We start from the raw sequence: 17981 nt of genomic DNA on the forward strand, positions 1-17981 counted from the left end.
GCCGGTTCCAGGGGCGGATCCCGGGGCGGTGCCGGTTCCAGGGGCGGTCCCGGGGCGGATCCGGTGCCGCCATGGCCGCGGTGCCGGTGCGGGGCCGGCGTGGGGCGCTCGGGCCGGGGGCAGCCGGGGAGCCGGAATGTGTGAGTCGGGAACGGGGATGGGAATCGGGAACGGGAGCGGGACCGGGAATGGGAACGGGAATGGGGCAGAGGCTGGGGCAGGGCCCGGTGCCAGTCCCGGTCCCGGTCCCGTCGCCGCCTGGGCCGTGTCGCGACTGTCGCGGGCGGTGCCAGCTCGGGGGCGGGCACAGCCGGGCCGGGGACTGCGCTCAACAGGCTCCAGGGTTTCGCTTCTTTTTTCCTGTTTTTCCATAGTTTCTTTTTCCACATTTTCTCTTTCGCGTTTTATTTCCCCCCTTTTCTTTTTTTTTTTAATGTCTTTTCCCCTTTCTTCCTTTTCCTTTTTTCCTTTTGAATTTCTTGGCTTTTCCTTTTTTTCCTTTTGAATTTCTTGGCTTTTCCTTTTTTTCCTTTTAAATTTCTTGGTTTTTCCTTTTTTCCTTTTGAATTTCTCATTTTTTCCCTTTTTCCTTTTGAATTTCTCGTTTTTCCCTTTCTTCCTTTTCCTTTATTCCTTTTTAATTACTGTTTCTCCTTTTTCTTTCCCTTTTTTCTTTTTCCTTTTTTTCTTTTCACTTATTTCCCCTTTCTTCCCTTTTTTTCTTTTTTTTTTTTTTCCCTTTCCCCCTCTTTGGTATTTTTCCTTTTTTTTGTTCCTCTTTTCTTTTTTTAATTTTTTTCTTTCTTTCTGGCTGAAACCCTCTTTGCCAGGCAGCCTCACTAATTCCATCTCTTGCTGCTCTCCTGGCTCCAAGATGACAGAGAGAGGAATCAGAATCCCAGCCTGGTTTGGGTTGGAAGGTTGGATTTTAAGGCATCTGGACTTAGAGGAATATCAGATTTTCAAGGCCAGAGCTCCCAGTGTGTCCTGTTTTGGATTGATCTTCAGGGAGAGTTTCCCAGGTGGATCTCACACTCCCTCTGCTTTCCCAGCCATGTTTCCATAGGGCAAAAAGCAAGGAGCATCTCCCCAGGGCCATCATTCCTTAGGGATCCAGGGAGAGCTGGGCTCTGTGGCACAGGGTGAGTGCAATCCCAAACAGGAGACAGCCTGCCTTTAAAAACGGGGTCAAAACGCAGAAAATGCACAACAAGAACACATTAAACTTGGAGGAAATCTTTAAAACTGTACCCAAAATACCCCAAGAAATGAGCAGAACTTCTCCTACAACTCCTTCAGGTCGGCTGTCTGGTGGAGCTGGGTTTGGCAGCAGTTTGGTTTCCTCTCTCAGGTCTTTATCCCATCACTGAAAACGAGTGGGATTTCCCAGGGCTTCCAGCTGGACAAGGGAGTGAGAGGGACTGCCCTGCAGGGCGATGTGCTCCTGCCCCTGCTCGTGTCCTGCTCATTTCCCAGCTGCCAGGGCATTCCCTGGCACAAGCAAACAGACCCTGCTCGCCTTGGGAGCAGGTGGGTCCCTGTCAGTCACAGGATCCAGGGCTGCCTCTTCCCCAGGAGAGGGTTCCAGAGGCAAGGAGCTCCCCAGGCTGGCGTTGCTGGGATAAGTTTGTCTCCTCCATGTGCTGAACTCCTATTCCTGGCACTGACACCAAGCAAACCTCCCAAAACAATACCTGGAGTTTATTTTTAATCAGCCAAATTCCTTCTGGTGCTGGGCATGGAGTCATTTTTCCCTTTGCCCCCTCATCTCACACAGATTCCCAGTTTGCTGCTGCGCTTGGCCTTTCCCTGCCATAAAGGAGGAGTTCTGCAGCAGCAGAGGCAGAGGATATTTTCCCAATGGGAGCCAATCTCAAGGATTTAGAGGACCTCCCCAGACTTTTATCCCATTATTCTCTTTCTTACTACAGTACATATTTCACTTTTGGACTCCCTTCCCCTCCTGCTATCCTGCCTCCCTTCCTGCTGATCCCATCTCAGCTCTTTCCTGCTGAGGTTCCTGGTGCGTTGATCCATTTTTGGTTTTCCATAACTTATTCCAGCTTTGAATTCCATTTCTGTGCTTCAGTAGTCTGTCAGTTCTGTGCCAGCACATCCTCTCCCTGGAGAGAGAGATGGAATGTTGGGATTCCTTAAACAAAGTTTGTTTGGGGAAGAACATCCCAAGTGCGCGAGCGTCCCTCTGGAATTCAGGCCCTAAATCTGGGTCACTTTTGTAATTCCCATGCTTGTATTAATTTGCTGGGCAGTTCCAAGGAGCCCTGGGGTCCCTTTCCACGGGCTCTCTCAGGCCAGGGATGTTGTTCTGGAGGGTTCCACTGTTGTGTGGGTTTTCTGTGGTGTTTTCTGTGGGTTTGCAGTTTAACCTGCCCAGGGCTACCGTGCTGCTCAGAGCAGCATTTTTGGGAGCCCCTGATCCTGGGAGGGCTCACAGGGCCCTGGGAGGGCTCAGCCCAACCCTTGGGTTCCCAGGACAGCCCAACTGAGGTTCCCTTAGTGCTGGGCACAGCTCAGGGCACAGCTGCAGGAGGAGGGAGTGCATGGAGAGCACTGGAGAGCTGGGGAAAGGTGCCAGTGTTCAGGGAAGACACTGATCCCCTCTCCAAGGGTGTTCCTGTCACTGGGATCACTTTTCCTTCTGTTTCCTGGGTTTAATCACTCCTTCTACACTATTCCTTGGATCCCTGGATCAGCCCCGTGCCACGTCCTGCTGGGGTGGAGGCTCAGGGATGCCTCTTGCCAGGGATTGCAGGGGACTGGGGCACAGAGAGGGGTGAGACACAGAATTCCTGCTCCCAGGTACAGAATTCCTGCACCCAGGGGCACAGAGAGGTGTGACACACAGAATTCCTGCTCCCAGGTACAGAATTCCTGCTCCCAGGGGCACAGAGAGGGGTGTGACACACAGAATTCCTGCTCCCAGGGGCACAGAGGGGTGTGACACACAGAATTCCTGCTCCCAGGTACAGAATTCCTGCTCTCAGGGGCACAGAGGGGTGTGACACACAGAATTCCTGCTCCCAGGGGCACAGAGAGGTGTGACACACAGAATTCCTGTTCCCAGGGGCACACTGAGGTGTGACACACAGAATTCCTGCTCCCAGGGGCACAGAGAGGTGTGACACACAGAATTCCTGTTCCCAGGGGCACACTGAGGTGTGACACACAGAATTCCTGCTCCCAGGGGCACAGAGAGGTGTGACACACAGAATTCCTGCTCCCAGGAGCACAGAGGGGTGTGACACACAGAATTCCTGCTCCCAGGAGCACAGAGGGGTGTGACACACAGAATTCCTGCTCCCAGGAGCACAGAGGGGTGTGACACACAGAATCCCTGCTCCCAGGGGCACAGAGAGGTGTGACACACAGAATTCCTGCTCCCAGGGGCACAGAGGGGTGTGACACACAGAATTCCTGTTCCCAGGGGCACACTGAGGTGTGACACACAGAATTCCTGCTCCCAGGAGCACAGAGGGGTGTGACACACAGAATTCCTGCTCCCAGGAGCACAGAGGGGTGTGACACACAGAATTCCTGCTCCCAAGGGCACAGAGAGGTGTGACACACAGAATTCCTGCTCCCAGGGGCACAGAGGGGTGTGACACACAGAATCCCTGCTCCCAGGGGCACACTGAGGTGTGACACACAGAATTCCTGCTCTCCCAGCACAAGGGGCACTGGGAGCCCCAAACCTGGGGGTTCTGCCCTAATGCCCCATTGTTGTCCTGGTGTTCTTCCCACTGGATGTGTGATCCTTGGGAGGCACAGGCAGGAGCATCCCCAGGGTTTGGGCCTGCACAGAGATGTGAATGTGGCCTCTGGCTGTTGCAGAAGCGGCTCTGCAGGCTGCTGGACACCATTCCAGGGGAGGCTGCTGCCCAGCTCGTGGACTGTGCCATGGACCTGGAGCCCAGGCAGAAACTGCTCCCTGACTCTGCTCCCTGGGCTGCAAAGGCAAAGCAGAACTCCATGGTAAGTTAGCACTGTCCATGGGCTTGCTGCAAAATCACTTCTCAAATGCATTTTACCATAAAGCTGTGAATAATTGCCGCCTTCGTTTTCTTCTTTTTTTTTCTTTTTTCCCTTTTTCTTTAGTTTTTTCCCTTTTCTTTCTTTTCTTTCTTTTTTACCCCTTTTCTTTCTTCTCTTCCCTCCCCTTCCCTTTCCCTTCCCCTTTTCCCTTCCCCCTTTTCCCTTCCCCCTTTTCCCTTCCCCCTTTTCCCTTCCCCCTTTTCCCTTCCCCCTTTTCCCTTCCCCCTTTTCCCTTTCCCCTTTTCCCTTTCCCCTTTTCCCTTTCCCCTTTTCCCTTTCCCCTTTTCCCTTTCCCCTTTTCCCTTTCCCCTTTTCCCTTTCCCCTTTTCCCTTTCCCCTTTTCCCTTTCCCCTTTTCCCTTTCCCCTTTTCCCTTTCCCCTTTTTCCCTTTCCCCTTTTCCCTTTCCCCTTTCCCTTTTTCCCTTTCCCCTTTTCCCTTTCCCCTTTTCCCTTTCCCCTTTTCCCTTTCCCCTTTTCCCTTTCCCTTTCCCTTTCCCCTTTCCCTTTCCCCTTTCCCTTTCCCCTTTCCCCTTTCCTTTCCCCTTTCCTTTTCCCTTTCCCCTTTCCCCTTTCCCCTTTCCCCTTTCCCCTTTCCCCTTTCCCCTTTCCCCTTTTCCCCTTCCCCTTCCCCTTTCCCCTTCCCCTTTCCCCTTCCCCTTTCCCCTTCCCCTTTCCCCTTTTCCCTTTCCCCCTTCCCTTTCCCTTTCCCCTTTCCCCCTTCTCCTTCACCTTCCCCTTCCCTTCCCCTTCCCTTCCCTTTCCCTTCATTTTGATGAATTTAATTTGTGTCTGGTTTTGTTCCTCAGATTTTGGAAAACCATGGGAGCAAAGGCATTTCCCAGCCCTGCCCAAGATGTGTTGCTGGAGAATCTGTAAGTGTGGCAATTTGCTTTTTTGGGACAAAAAGGACTGAGGCTTGTTCCCCATTAAAACATGAAGTTAAGAACCTCCACAATTGCATTGCTTGCGAATAAAGTGTGGAAATTAAAAATAAAGGAGATGGATTTAGCATTTCAGCAGAGCACAAATTAATATTTCCAGCAGCAGTTGGAAAATCTGGAGATTCTCAACACATTTTTCAAATTCTCTCTAAAAAGCAGAATTTGGGAAGTAACTGAAGGAAACAATAACATAACACTTCCCCTACCTAATTTTACTTGTCCTTGATTTACTGGATTGTAATAAAATACTCAGGAATCTCATTCTATCTCCTTTATTTTCTGTAATTGGATATTTCCTTTCTAAGGAATAGATAAAGTATTGAAAATATTGCTCCTTCCAGAGCCAAAATGAGGAGAGGTGTGAGGGAATGTTGGATGTTCATAGCAAAATCTCGGATTTATGGAATCAAAAGGCAAAGTTTCCATCAGAGTTTCCACCAGAAGCTGTGACAATGATTGTGTTAATTTATTTCCACTCATCCCTGGAGAAAAAGAAAAAAGGGAATATTTGTGGTGGTACTCAGCAAATTCAAATAAAATTTGAAAACGAAGAGTGAGGAAAAGCCTTTTTGCCAAGCTCCTTTGTAGTGACCTGAGATTCTCTCATTGCAGGGCCACTTCAGTCACATCCTGGGCTTCTAGAAAAGGAGAGCAGCAGAGGAGCAGCTCTGATTTCCTGCTGGGACCCCCAGGATGCAGCTGCTCCTGGGCCCTGCCTGCCTCAGCACCCCACCCTGGGCACCATTCCCTGCCACTGCCACTGCCCAAAATGCTGCTGCTCCTCAGAGAGCTCAGAATTTGTCCAAAAAGGACAAGAAAAAGATGATTTCATGTTTAGGTAATTCAGAATTTGTTCATAAAGGACAAGGAAAGGCTGATTTCATGTTTAGGTAACTCAGAATTTGTCCAAAAAGGACAAGGAAAAGGATGATTTCATGTTTAGGTAATTCAGAATTTGTCTAAAAAAGACAAGAAATGGCTGATTTCATATTTAGCTCAGAATTTGTCTAAAAAAGACAAGGAAAGGCAGATTTCATATTTAGCTCGGAATTTGTTCATAAAGGACAAGGAAAGGCTGATTTCATGATTAGGTAGTTCAGAATTTGTTCTAAAAGAACCAAGAAAATGCAGATTTCATGTTTAGCTCAGAATTAATTTTAAAAGGACAAAAAAAGGCTGGTTTCATGTTTAGGTAGCTCAGAATTTGTTTTAAAAGGACAAAAAATGGCTGATTTCATATTTAGCTCAGAATTTGTCTAAAAAAGACAAGGAAAGGCAGATTTTATATTTAGCTCAGAATTTGTTCATAAAGGACAAGAAAAGGCTGATTTCAGGTTTAAGTAGTTTAGAATTTGTCTAAAAAGGACAAGGAAAGGCAGATTTCATGTTTAGGTAGCTCAGAATTTGTTCTAAAAGAACCAAGAAAATGCAGATTTCTTGTTTAGCTCAGAATTAATTTTAAAAGGACAAAAAAAGGCTGATTTCATGTTTAGGTAATTCAGAATTTGTTTTAAAAGGACAAAAAAAGGCTGGTTTCATGTTTAGGTAATTCAGAATTTGTCTAAAAAGGACAAGGAAGGGCTGATTTCATATTTAGCTCAGAATTTGTTTTAAAAGGACAAAAAATGGCTGATTTCATATTTAGCTCAGAATTTCTCTAAAAAGGACAAGGAAAGACAGATGTCCTGTATAGGTAGTTTAGAATTTCTCTAAAAAAGACAGGGAAAGGCAGATTTTATATTTAGCTCAGAATTTGTTCATAAAGGACAAGCAAAGGCTGATTTCATGTTTAGGTAGTTCAGAATTTGTCTACAAAGGACAAGGGAAGGCGGATTTCATGTTTAGCTCAGAATTTGTTCATAAAGGACAAGAAAAGGCTGATTTCAGGTTTAAGTAGTTTAGAATTTGTCTAAAAAGGACAAGGAAAGGCAGATTTCATGTTTAGGTAGCTCAGAATTTGTTGTACAAGAACCAAGAAAATGCAGATTTCTTGTTTAGCTCAGAATTAGTCTAAAAAGGACAAGAAAATGCAGATTTCATGTTTAGGTAGTGCAGAATTTGTTTTAAAAGGACAAGCAAAGGCTAATTTAATGTTTTAGATGGATTAAGTTGAGCTGGCCTTGGGCCCAGGCTTCACCTGGGACTGGGCCAGAGCCCGTGTTGATTCCAAAGGTTTTCCCAACAGCCCTGACCCCCTTGGAAAATGCTCCTTTGGAAAATCCTCCTTGTGCAGGGCCACAGGCAGCAATGGGAGGACACAGATTTTCATTTTTAAGTGGCTTTGCAGCTGTGAAGTCCAGGAAAAATCCAATTGAAGCTTACATCTAAATCTCAAAAAAATCTGTTTAAAAAGGCTTGACCTCGTCACCCAGCAGGCTTTTATTGGCACAGATCTAAGGACAGGTTAATTAACCTCTGAAAGGTTAATTTGGGGGTTATCAGGCTGCAAAATCCTCAGGCAAAGGTTTTTTGCAGGCCTTGAATCCTTCCCATGTTGTGTGTGGAGTTGGAGTCAGCACTGAGTTGAGATAGTCTCATTAAATAAATGAATATCACATAAATACTGAGTTTAATTAAGTAATACATGAGGAAATAAATCTAAAAGCAGACCTGCACTTAATTGGCACTCAGATTTTGGTTTAAAAAATAAGTTTCCTCCAAGCCAATAAAAGTTTTAGTTAAATCAAGAATAAATACTTTCAAGTTGGTATTTCCATACTTGATACCAAGATCTGGGGTGTCAGAATTTGTGGGGAATTCATTTTTGCATCCCCCACCCTTGTCTTTTAAAAATCCTGGTAATCAAAGCAGTATTTAAAAAACAAGGTGGATGGACAGCAGTTTCTGTGCAGCAAAAGCTGAAATATCTGAGTAAATGTAAAGGGCTAAAAGGGTTTAGTTCTTGCAAAATCACTCAAAACCTCAGGTGTGACAAGTAATGATTAGGACTGGTCAAAAATTGGTCAAATATGGTCAAAATTTCAGGTGTTCAAAGAGGGGAATACCAAAACTGGACTCAGAGTCTGTGATGGAAGAGTTTTCTGCCAGAATTCCTCAGGCAAAATACAGGATCAAGTTTAAAACAGGGAAAACATGGATTATGAAAGTAAAAAGTGTTTTTTCCTTAAATAACTCCCGTTTTATCGTGTTCAGGAGTGCACAGATACCTGTGTCAACATTTCCTCTGTTTGCTTTCAACTTGGATCTGGGGTAAAGCCAAGAACCAGCTGGTTCCTTTCTGGTTTTCCTTCTGCTCCTGGTGGGGTTTGTGGCAAGAATTTGAAATCCTTTTAAATTCTCCTGCTTTTCCAGCATTTGTTGGAAGCGCCATGGTGAATCCTAGGGCTGGCTGCAGCAGAATTTTAATGGGATTTTTGGGAACTTTTATTTTTTGAACCAAAATACGGATGCTTATTTAGCGCAGGTCTGGTTTAAATTTATTTCCTCACGTGTTACTTGAGTAACTCAGTGTTTGTGTGCTGCTCATCCATTTCATGAGCATTTCCCACTGTCACTGGGCAGGGAGCAGGGGTTTCTGTGCATTTCATTCAGGGCACTGCTGAGGAGAGCAGGAGCCCCTGATGCTGCTTTGGGCTCGGGGTGAGCAGGGATGTCCTTCCCCTGTCCCAAATGCCCAGTGCAGCCTGGACTGGCAGGGACATGGGGGATTCCAGGTGTTCCCCTGAGGGCCCTGATCTCAAACAGGGCTCTCTGTGCTGGGCTTCCTGCAGGAGCACAGAGGGGAAAGCAGAGCGAGTCAGGTCGGATGTTTCAATCAATAAATAAAATACATTCTCCTGCTAGGAGTGAGCCCCAAACAGGACAGCAGGCAGTGGAAAGGAGTCTGCCCTCATTTCCAGCTGTCCCAATCCCCATTTCCCTGCAGGATTCCAGCCTGGAAAAGGCCTCAAAGCCCATCCAGCTCCACCTGGGACACCTCCCACTGTCCCAGGTGCTCCAGCCCCAGTGTCCAGCCTGGCCTTGGGCACTGCCAGGGATGCAGGGGCAGCCCCAGCTGCTCTGGGCACCTGTGCCCACCTGGGGCTGCAGAAATTCACATTTCAGCTCTGTCCTGGGGGAACTTCCCCACCTGGAACCCCTGGGGTTCACATCCGGGTGTTCCAGGGCAGGGCAGCTGCTGCCCTGGCTCCTCCCAAACTCTCCTCTGAATTAAATCACCTCTAACTCCTCTCAGACTCCCCATTATCCCTGTTTTTCTCCCCAAATTGGAAGGCAGAAGCTCCTGGATCAATTCCAAAGTGAACATTTCCTCTCAGATGTGATTCCCTGTTTTCCAACAGGGCGAGGAGTGCTTTTTTAAAATCAGCCAGCAAATTGGAATTTAATTGTCTGCTCCACTGAAGGCTTTTAATAGTGATATTTTTTTAAATAGATGTGTTTGTAATTTATTTTGGGATTTTCCAGGATCATTAAGCTGGCACAGGCTGGGGCAGTGAATATTCCTTTAAAGCAGATTTGTGTCAAATCTGCAGTGGAACCACAGAGTTATTTTTGTATGCCTTGTAGAACTCTGAAATTTTGTTTTCTTGATGAAAAAAAAATATATATAAATTTTCTATTTCCTGCTGCTGTGGTTTGTACAAAGAATAACCAGTGATGCTTTATTTACCTGTATATAGAGAGAAAGGCCCCTGGCCTGTTTTTAATTCAGGTTTAAATGATCTAATTCTTATTTTTAACTTTGTATTTTGTAAATTGTTCCTTACAAAAGCAGAAGCATTAAACACCACTTTGGCTGCAGCATGGAATTGTCTGGTTGTGTTATTCCATGAGTGATTTCTGAGGAATAAAGGTAAATAAAACCTCTGACGAGGAGAATAAATATATTATTATGAGAATAATAAGAACTAGGAGAATAAATATATTATTTATGTCATGTAAAATCCTTTTAGTAGGTTTAGGTGTTCGCTTTATTAATTTGATGGCAATTAGAGGTTCACTTGGCATCCTGACTGCCAAAAAATCATGAAAAATCAAAATATTGGGATAAGTGGAGTTTAAAGCCAACTTAGATCTGACAAGCCAAGACTTATGTGTTGAAATAAATGCAGTTAATATATTTAAATATATATATAGTTATATATATATAGTTAACTGTGTATATATATATAGTATATATTAATATATTATATTTTTGTTAATTTTAGATATTTAATATCTAAATATTATAATATATTTATTTTTGTTTATTTTAGATATTATAATTTATTGACTAGATTTCAAATCCGTGGTGTTTATGTTTAAATTTGCTGCTTAAAGCCTCAGCCCTCTCCTGGGAGCTTGGTGTGATACCCTGATTCAGAGTCCCACATAAACAACAGAATTGCTCAGGTTGGAAAAGCTCTGAGCCCATCAAATCCAACCTTTCCCAGCCCTGCCCAGGCCACCACCGTCCATGTCCCCAAGTGCCACCTCCACAGGGCTGTTAAACCCTCCCGGGATGGGCACTCCAGCCCTTTCCAGGAAGGAATTTTCCCAAGATCCATCCTGAACCTCTCCTGGCACAGCTCGAGGCTGTTTCTTGTCACAGAATTCCAGCCTGGTTTGGGTTGGAAGGGACCTCAAAGCTCAGCTCATCCCAGCCCTGCCATGGCAGGGACACCCAGGGGCTCCCAGCCCCAGGGTCCAGCCTGGCCTTGGGCACTGCCAGGGATCCAGGGGCAGCCCCAGCTGCTCTGGGCACCTGTGCCAGGGCTGCCCACCCTGCCAGGGAACAATTCCCAATTCCCAATCTCCCATCCACTCCCTGGCAGTGGGAGCCATTCCCTGGCTCCTGTCCCTCCATTCCCTGGGTCCTGTCCCTCCACCCTTGTCCCCAGCCCCTCTCCAGCCTGTCCCAAGCCTGGAGCAGCCGTGCCTGGCTCTGATGTCCCAAACTCTGCTCCCGACCCTCCCAGAGCAGCTTCTCCACGCCACAGGGACCACCACAACCTCCACGGGCACATCCTCCATCCTTGGGGCTCTGCCTTCCCCTGAGGATGGGCAGGATGGGCTCCCAGGGCCTCCCTGGGTGCTGCAGGCCGGGTGCTGGGGGATATTTGGATATTTTGGTGTGATTGTGGTGTTGTTGCTGCAGCGATCCCGAAATTGCCGCGTGATATTTGCTTGCAACACAGGGTGTCATTCATGAGTTATACATAAATGGCAGCTTTACATATTTAAAAGGAACATGGACTGCTTCATATCTGAAGTATGGTTCCCAGGGGAGAACACCACCATTTGATCTATTTTTGATTAAAATGTAAAAATTAAAAATTAAATCAAATGGTAGTCAAATTCCTCGGGGAAAACATACTTCAGTTATGAAGTATTCCCCACAGTAACCTTGAGAATCTTACAGCTGTATTGTCTCATCTGTAGGTGGTCTTTTTATGTCTCACATAATTAAAATGAATTGCTGGTAGAGAACCCCTACCACTGCATACAGATTTATGAACCTGGAGGCACCTCCACTGCCAGACAAACAGGGACAGCCCCGCTCCCTCTGCAGCTGTGCCGTGCCCAGGCAGCCCCTGGAACCTGGGATTTGCTGGGAATGTGGGATTGAGGGGCAGCGATCCTTCCCTGCCTGTGGGGGGAGTAAAGCCAGGGAAGAGCAGGGGCTGGGGAAGGAGTGCACAGGATCCCTGAGCTGGGACAGGGTAGGACAGGGGGGATGGATGGAGAGCAGAGATCTCTGCAGCCAGGCCAGGAATTTGGGGTTCATTGCAAAGGGCCTGGGTGCAGGGGCCTGCTGGGATTTGGGGTTTATTGCAAAGGGCCTGGGTGCAGGGGCCTGCTGGGATTTGGGGTTCATTGCAAAGGGCCTGGGTGCAGGGGCCTGCTGGGATTTGGGGTTCATTGCAAAGGGCCTGGGTGCAGGGGCCTTTTGGGATTTGGGGTTCATTGCAAAGGGCCTGGGTGCAGGGCCCTGCTGGGAGCTGCCAGGCACAGCTGGAGCAGGCCTGAGAGAAGAGAAGGGGAGAGAGGATGAGAGGGTGAGAGAGCAAAAGCATAAGAGAGTAAAAGGGGTAAGAGCATAAAAGGCAAGAGCTGAGACAAGAGGTAAGAGAGCAAGGTTCCTGTTCCACTACCATAAATCTTCTTCTGTGCTGAATATTCTGATTCTCACTAACCAATCTACTGCAATATACAAATCCTATAGCATTTACAAACAGCCCATAAGAATCATTACATTACCATCCTGGGTTACATTTTAAACCCTACAAACTCCTCTTTGGGCCCCTTCTGCCAAGCTGTAGGGTCTGCTCTGACCCTTGGGCCTGTCTGCATGCAGAGGGTGTTGTTCCATCAAAAGGGGATCACCTTCAGCAGCCACACCATTGTTTTCCAGTTGTTCAGTAGCTGAGGGATCTCAAAGCTGCTTTCATTTCAATCTCACTTACAGTTTCCATATTCTCAACATCTTTTGCCAGGCAATCATATTGATAAGGCTTTCCTGTTTCATCTTCCCCAACAGGACAGGACCTCCCAGACCCCTGAGTCCACCCTGTCACTGCCCCATCCCCACCCTGTCCCCAGCTCTGAGTGCCACCCCCAGGTGCCACCTGCAGGGATGGGCACTGCAACCCTCCCTGGGCAGTTCCTGAGCCCCCTTTCCATGGGGAAATTCCTGCTCTGCCCACCCTGAGCTGCCCTGGCCCAGCCTGAGGCCGTTCCCTCTGCTCCTGTCCCTGTGCCCTGGAGCAGAGCCCGACCCCCCCCGGCTGTGCCCTCCTGGCAGGAGCTGTGCAGAGCCACAAGGGCCCCTGAGCCTCCTTTGCTCCAGGCTGAGCCCCTGCCCAGCTCCCTCAGGGATTCTGCAGCCCCTGCCCAGCTCCCTCAGGGATTCTGCAGCCCCTGCCCAGCTCCCTCAGGGATTCTGCAGCCCCTGCCCGGCTCCCTCAGGGATTCTGCAGCCCCTTCCCAGCTCCCTCAGGGATTCTGCAGCCCCTGCCCAGCTCCCTCAGGGATTCTGCAGCCCCTGCCCAGCTCCCTCAGGGATTCTGCAGCCCCTGCCCAGCTCCCTCAGGGATTCTGCAGCCCCTGCCCAGCTCCCTCAGGGATTCTGCAGCCCCTGCCCGGCTCCTCAGGGATTCTGCAGCCCCTGCCCAGCTCCTCAGGGATTCTCCAGCTCCTTTCCAGCTCCATTCCCTGCCCTGGCCATGTTCCAGCCCCTCCAGGGCTGTCCTGCAGTGAGGACCCAGAGCTGGACTGAGCCCTCGAGGTCCCTGTGGTGGCACAGGGGGACAATCCCTGCCCCGGCCCTGCTGCCACAGGACTCAGCATTTCAAATACCCAAGGAACCCTTGCTGTACTAAGCAATGGCTAAATGTCACCAGAACACGATTGTGAAATTGGATTTCCCAGGAAAATGTGCTCTACACAATCTAATGCAACTTATTTCTAGCAAGCTGCTTTACCAGGCTGCCTTGGAATATGGGAATGTATATTTGATAAGATTAGAGAATCGTGGGGATCAGGAAAAATAAGACTCTAGACTTTGCATTCCCATTTTCACCCAGCTGAAGGACAAACATGTCATTTATTTTGTGTTTGGTTGTGATTCTCATGGTCCTGCTAATGTACCCACAGCAGTGGCTTGTGACTGTGCATCCTGCTCAAGCTGTGACTAAAACTTCCCTAACAACATTTCCGTAAAAAAGAAGGCTATGGGAGCGAAATGCTGGGATTTATAGAGAAAACAAAACAATCCTGGCAATAAAAGTATAGAGTGGAAGAGTTCCACAGTGCCTTGCAGAAACATTTTGTAATAAGCAGCAGGAGTGTTCAAATTTCAGTGTAATACTTGAAAGGAAATGTCTCTGATCTTTGAGTTTCTTTGGAGAGGGGAGTTTTTAATGTATAATCAGACTAAAATCCTCCTGTAATTGCACAGCGAGAGGCCTGTGAAGTTTCGGGAAGGCTCAGATGGAGCACAGACCTACAGCAGCACCGAGCTTTTTCCTCATCTCTGGAGGATTCCAGGCCTGTGGCATCAGCCTGAGGTGTCCCCAGGTGCAGATCCCCCTGGGACCTCTCCCCAGCAGCTGTGCTGTCACTTGTGCTGGCCACTGATGGCTCTGAGCAGGCCCCGTGGTCACTGATTGATGGAATTCTGCCAGGACTGGAACACCCAGCTCCTTCCCCTTTCCACTTGCTCCAAGCCCAGCCATGCTCCAGCTCCATCCAGCTCCTTGGGAAGATTTTCCCTTCATACCATTAATGTTTACCTCTCCATTACATGGAACCCCAAATTGGTTTGGGTTGCAGGGACCTCAGAGACCACCCAGTGCCACCCCTACCATGGCAGGGACACCTCCCACTGTCCCAGGTGCTCCAACCTGGCCTTGGGCACTGCCAGGGATCCAGGGGCAGCCACAACTTGAATCCTAATTTATTAATTAGGCCTTAATTAATAACGAAGTGTCAACACCCCTCTCCTTTTGTCAGTGGTGCCCTAGGCCAGGCTTGTCCATGCCCTGGGAACAGCCAGAGTTCAGTGGAATGTGAATATTCCAGCAGGGCAGAGCACAGCCAAAATCACAGAGTTAAAATCCTCCCTGAGCCTCCCAAACCCTCCCTCTGCTCGTGAGCACCTCCCTGAGCACCAGCCTTCATCCTCACCACCCTCATCCTCACAGCCACAGGGAGAGGGGCAAGAATCCATCTCCAATCCCTGCACCAGCAGGGAGTCCTGAACATTAAAAGCCTTTAAATAAAAGTTAAGTTCTCTGAACTCAACACCTCCCAGCAAGCGCCAGATGCTTCAGTCCCTGACTCAGTAGCTCAGCAAGGAAAAAGCCTGGGAAGCTTTCAAATGTGCATTTCTGGGCAAAGCTGAGAAGGGAAAGAATTCTGAGTAGTTTTTAACAGAGTTTGTAAGGAAAGGGAAATAGCTGGTGTGAGTTATTTGGTGAAGGGAGGCTATTTCACTGAAGATTGGCTAATTTAGGGTAGCTAGTAAATGACATTCTTGGTTTTCTGTCTGAATTTATGGCCAGGGTTCCACCACTTGTGCTGAGCATCCTGTTGAAGTAATTCCAGTTCTGGCAAAAGCTGAGTCACAAAATCCTGCCCTGTCCAAGGTTTGCTTTCTCAGTCCCTGTGTGCAGCAAATCCCTTCCCCAGGCTGGGACAGTGACTTTAGGGCATGGGAGAGAAGATTTTCTGTCATTTCTTGAGCCCAGCGTTGCTCTCTGTGCTGAGAGCAGTGGGGTGGGTTGGGTTCAGTGCCAGCTTTTAGAGCAGGGAATGTGGGGTCTTACTGCTCTGCTTGGGATGAGGGGATGCTCCTGGAGCAGCCCTTGGGTTAAGGCCCTGATTCCCTTGGGGGGATCCTCCTGAGCCCTTGGTGCCCACTGAGAGCACAGCACACTTGGGATAAAATTCTGGAATGGTTTGGGTGGAAAGGACCCTAAATCCCCCCCATTCCCACCCCTGCCATGGCAGGGACACCTCCCACTGTCCCAGGTGCTTCCAGCCCCAGTGTCCAGCCTGGCCTTGGGCACTCCCAAGCTTTGGGAAATTGCTGCACCCAGGAATGGGCAGTGGGGTTCAATAAAGCTCTGCTGGGTGAGAGGCTGGTGTGAAAGGAGCAGAGCTATGAGTTCATACTGCCACAAACACAGTACCAGAGTGGAAAGGAATCACTGTTTCCTTGGGTTTATGCTGAAAGTAGAAAATATCTGGTTTTACCATCACTACATCCTCAGCAATTCAGGTGCAGCAAAGTCAGAGCCTGAAGGGAAAGCCAGATGGCAGAAGTTCTTTGGAATTTGTGGCCTTCAGCTCAAGGACATGGATGGGACCCTGGGCAGGAATTGTTCCCTGGCAGGGTGGGCAGCCCTGGCACAGGTGCCCAGAGCAGCTGGGGCTGCCCCTGGATCCCTGGCAGTGCCCAAGGCCAGGCTGGACACTGGGGCTGGAGCCCCTGGGACAGTGGGAGGTGTCCCTGCCATGGCAGGGGTAGGATGAGATGAGCTTTGAGGTCCCTTCCAGCCCAAACCAGGCTGGAATTGTAGGAATTTCAGACTCACTGGGCCCAAGAAGAGGATCTGTGTGTGGATCCCCTCACCCTGTGGTTGGGACTGACTCAAACACAAAACTTGGTTTCCTTCTAGAGCAACAGTGGCAGGTAAAGGGAGCTCCGTGGCTTTTCAGGTTCTGAAGAGCAGATGATTCAACAGCAGGATGAATAAATAATGAAGGAAAGTGAGATTATAAATTGCACTTCCTCATTTGAAAGGCCTCGTCTCCCGATCCATCATTATAAATGCGCTACAAACTTCGGGTCATTTACAAAATAATAGAACGCTTTAAGATTACCCTTAGCTTTATGTAAATGTAATTTTAATATTCTATCTTCATTAATTATCTAATCTTGGGAGCAAATAAACTCCTGACACAATTCTGTAGCTATTTTGCCAGCAGGATTTCCTTTGAAGTCGGCGGCGGTTGTAAGAGGAAGTGGATGACAGGACTGAGCCTCACCAGCCCTTTTGGAAGAAAAGGAACTTAAACAGTAGCTGAAAATCCAGACTTCCTATGGGCACAGAGCTATTCCTGCACTGCCACACGTTCATTAGTGCCAGAAAAGTGGCACTTTATTCCCGCTGCTCCTGTTCCAGAAGCGAGGAAGGGGTTTGCTCCCACCTCCTCCCAGTCCTGCTCTCCTCCCTTGGCTCCCAGCGCAGAGCCTGGCCCTGAATGAAGACCCAGCGGGGCTCGGGAGCTGCAGCTGGACCTGGTGTGTGTCTGTAGCTCTGTTTTCTCTCTAAAACAGCTTTGCACCTCATCATTTTGGCAGGTGGGGCTGGGTAAGCTCTGCGGAGCATAGTGAGCATCACCAACGATGTCACAGAATCCCAGAGTGGTTTGACTGCAAAAGGACCTCAAATCCCAGCCAGTGCCACCCCTGCCATGGCAGGGACAGCTCCCACTGTCCCAGGCTGTCCAAGCCCTGTCCCTCCAGGCACTGGGTGCCAGCCTGGGCCCAGGGAAGCCTGTGCAGCCCCCCACTCGTACCCATCTCAGTGTCCCATCCCTGTGGTAATGCAGCCTGGATGTTTTCCACCTTAGTCTGAGTTTCCCCAGCTCTATGCATATAAATGCTCATATTAAAAGGAATTAATTAATAACTTACATTTAGTTTCTTCAGAGCAGCAAGAGCAAAATCAGTGCATGGGATAGGAGAGTGCTGGGTTCAGAATCCCCACCCGGCCCAGGCAGCAGCAGGGCTGGTACTGCTCCCCTCAGATCTCCTCAGCTGAGACACAAAATGCAGATGTGAGCAGCCCCAGAGCTGCTCATTCCACCCCCAGCTGCTCTGTGCAAGGGAGGCATGGATATTCCAGGCTGTGGTGTCATCAATAATCCCATCCATGCCTGTCGATTATTTCAGTAATTACCTCTCCTAAAAAGACTGCTGAGCATGATTACAAACGTGGCTTTCTTTTGATTGTCTGTTTTCCTGGCCACTAGCAGATGCCTGAATTCCTTGACTTTGTTTAACAATGTAGATAATGTTTGCTGTGCTTTCCCAATGCCTGGAGCTGACCCAGGAGTACAAAATGAATAACACAACCCTGATAAACTCACCTGCAAACTGCTCAAAGTTCTCAAATTAAACCCTATTTGCATACAAAAAACTCATCAAAAGAACATTGAGGGTCAGATTCTGTTCTTTTGAAGGTCTGGGGCTGCACTTGCTCATCCCTGTGGCCAGGGGAGGGGGCAGGACCCAGGGCTGGGCAGAGCTGCCCACCCCAGATCCCCACTCCTGCTGGGAAGGTGTGTGACACCAGTAAGGAAATGACATTGTTTAAGGAACACACCTGAGTGACCACCCAGCTGGCCCAGGGCTGGCTGAGGGGACACCCAGAGTGTCCTGGAACGGTGTCCAGGGAGTCACTGTGCCCTGAACCCCCCAGGACTAAAGGGCTGCAGGGACCTGGGCATGGGCTGCGTTCCCAGGCTGGTTCCAGA

The 17981-nt window shown here is 48.7% G+C and overlaps 1 protein-coding gene across 10 annotated transcripts; it reads left to right on the plus strand.

The window, feature by feature from the left end:
• On the plus strand, positions 1-17975 carry C9H10orf143 (chromosome 9 C10orf143 homolog). Of its 10 annotated transcripts, none has more exons than XM_077182764.1 (5): positions 1-140; positions 3853-3993; positions 4860-4925; positions 5607-5832; positions 16413-17975. In XM_077182764.1, exons 1-4 carry the CDS (start codon positions 72-74, stop codon positions 5634-5636), a joined length of 306 nt encoding a protein of 101 aa, XP_077038879.1. In that variant the 5' UTR covers positions 1-71; the 3' UTR covers positions 5637-5832; positions 16413-17975. The 10 variants fall into 10 exon arrangements, with proteins under 10 accessions (XP_077038879.1, XP_077038876.1, XP_077038878.1 ...); XM_077182761.1 differs by lacking the exon at positions 16413-17975 and adding an exon at positions 13894-14738 and having other exon boundaries at positions 5607-5937; XM_077182763.1 differs by lacking the exon at positions 16413-17975 and adding an exon at positions 13894-14738.
• Positions 17976-17981: the final 6 nt, after the last annotated feature.

This window comes from Agelaius phoeniceus, chromosome 9 (assembly GCF_051311805.1).
Source record: "Agelaius phoeniceus isolate bAgePho1 chromosome 9, bAgePho1.hap1, whole genome shotgun sequence".
Taxonomy (NCBI): domain Eukaryota; kingdom Metazoa; phylum Chordata; class Aves; order Passeriformes; family Icteridae; genus Agelaius; species Agelaius phoeniceus.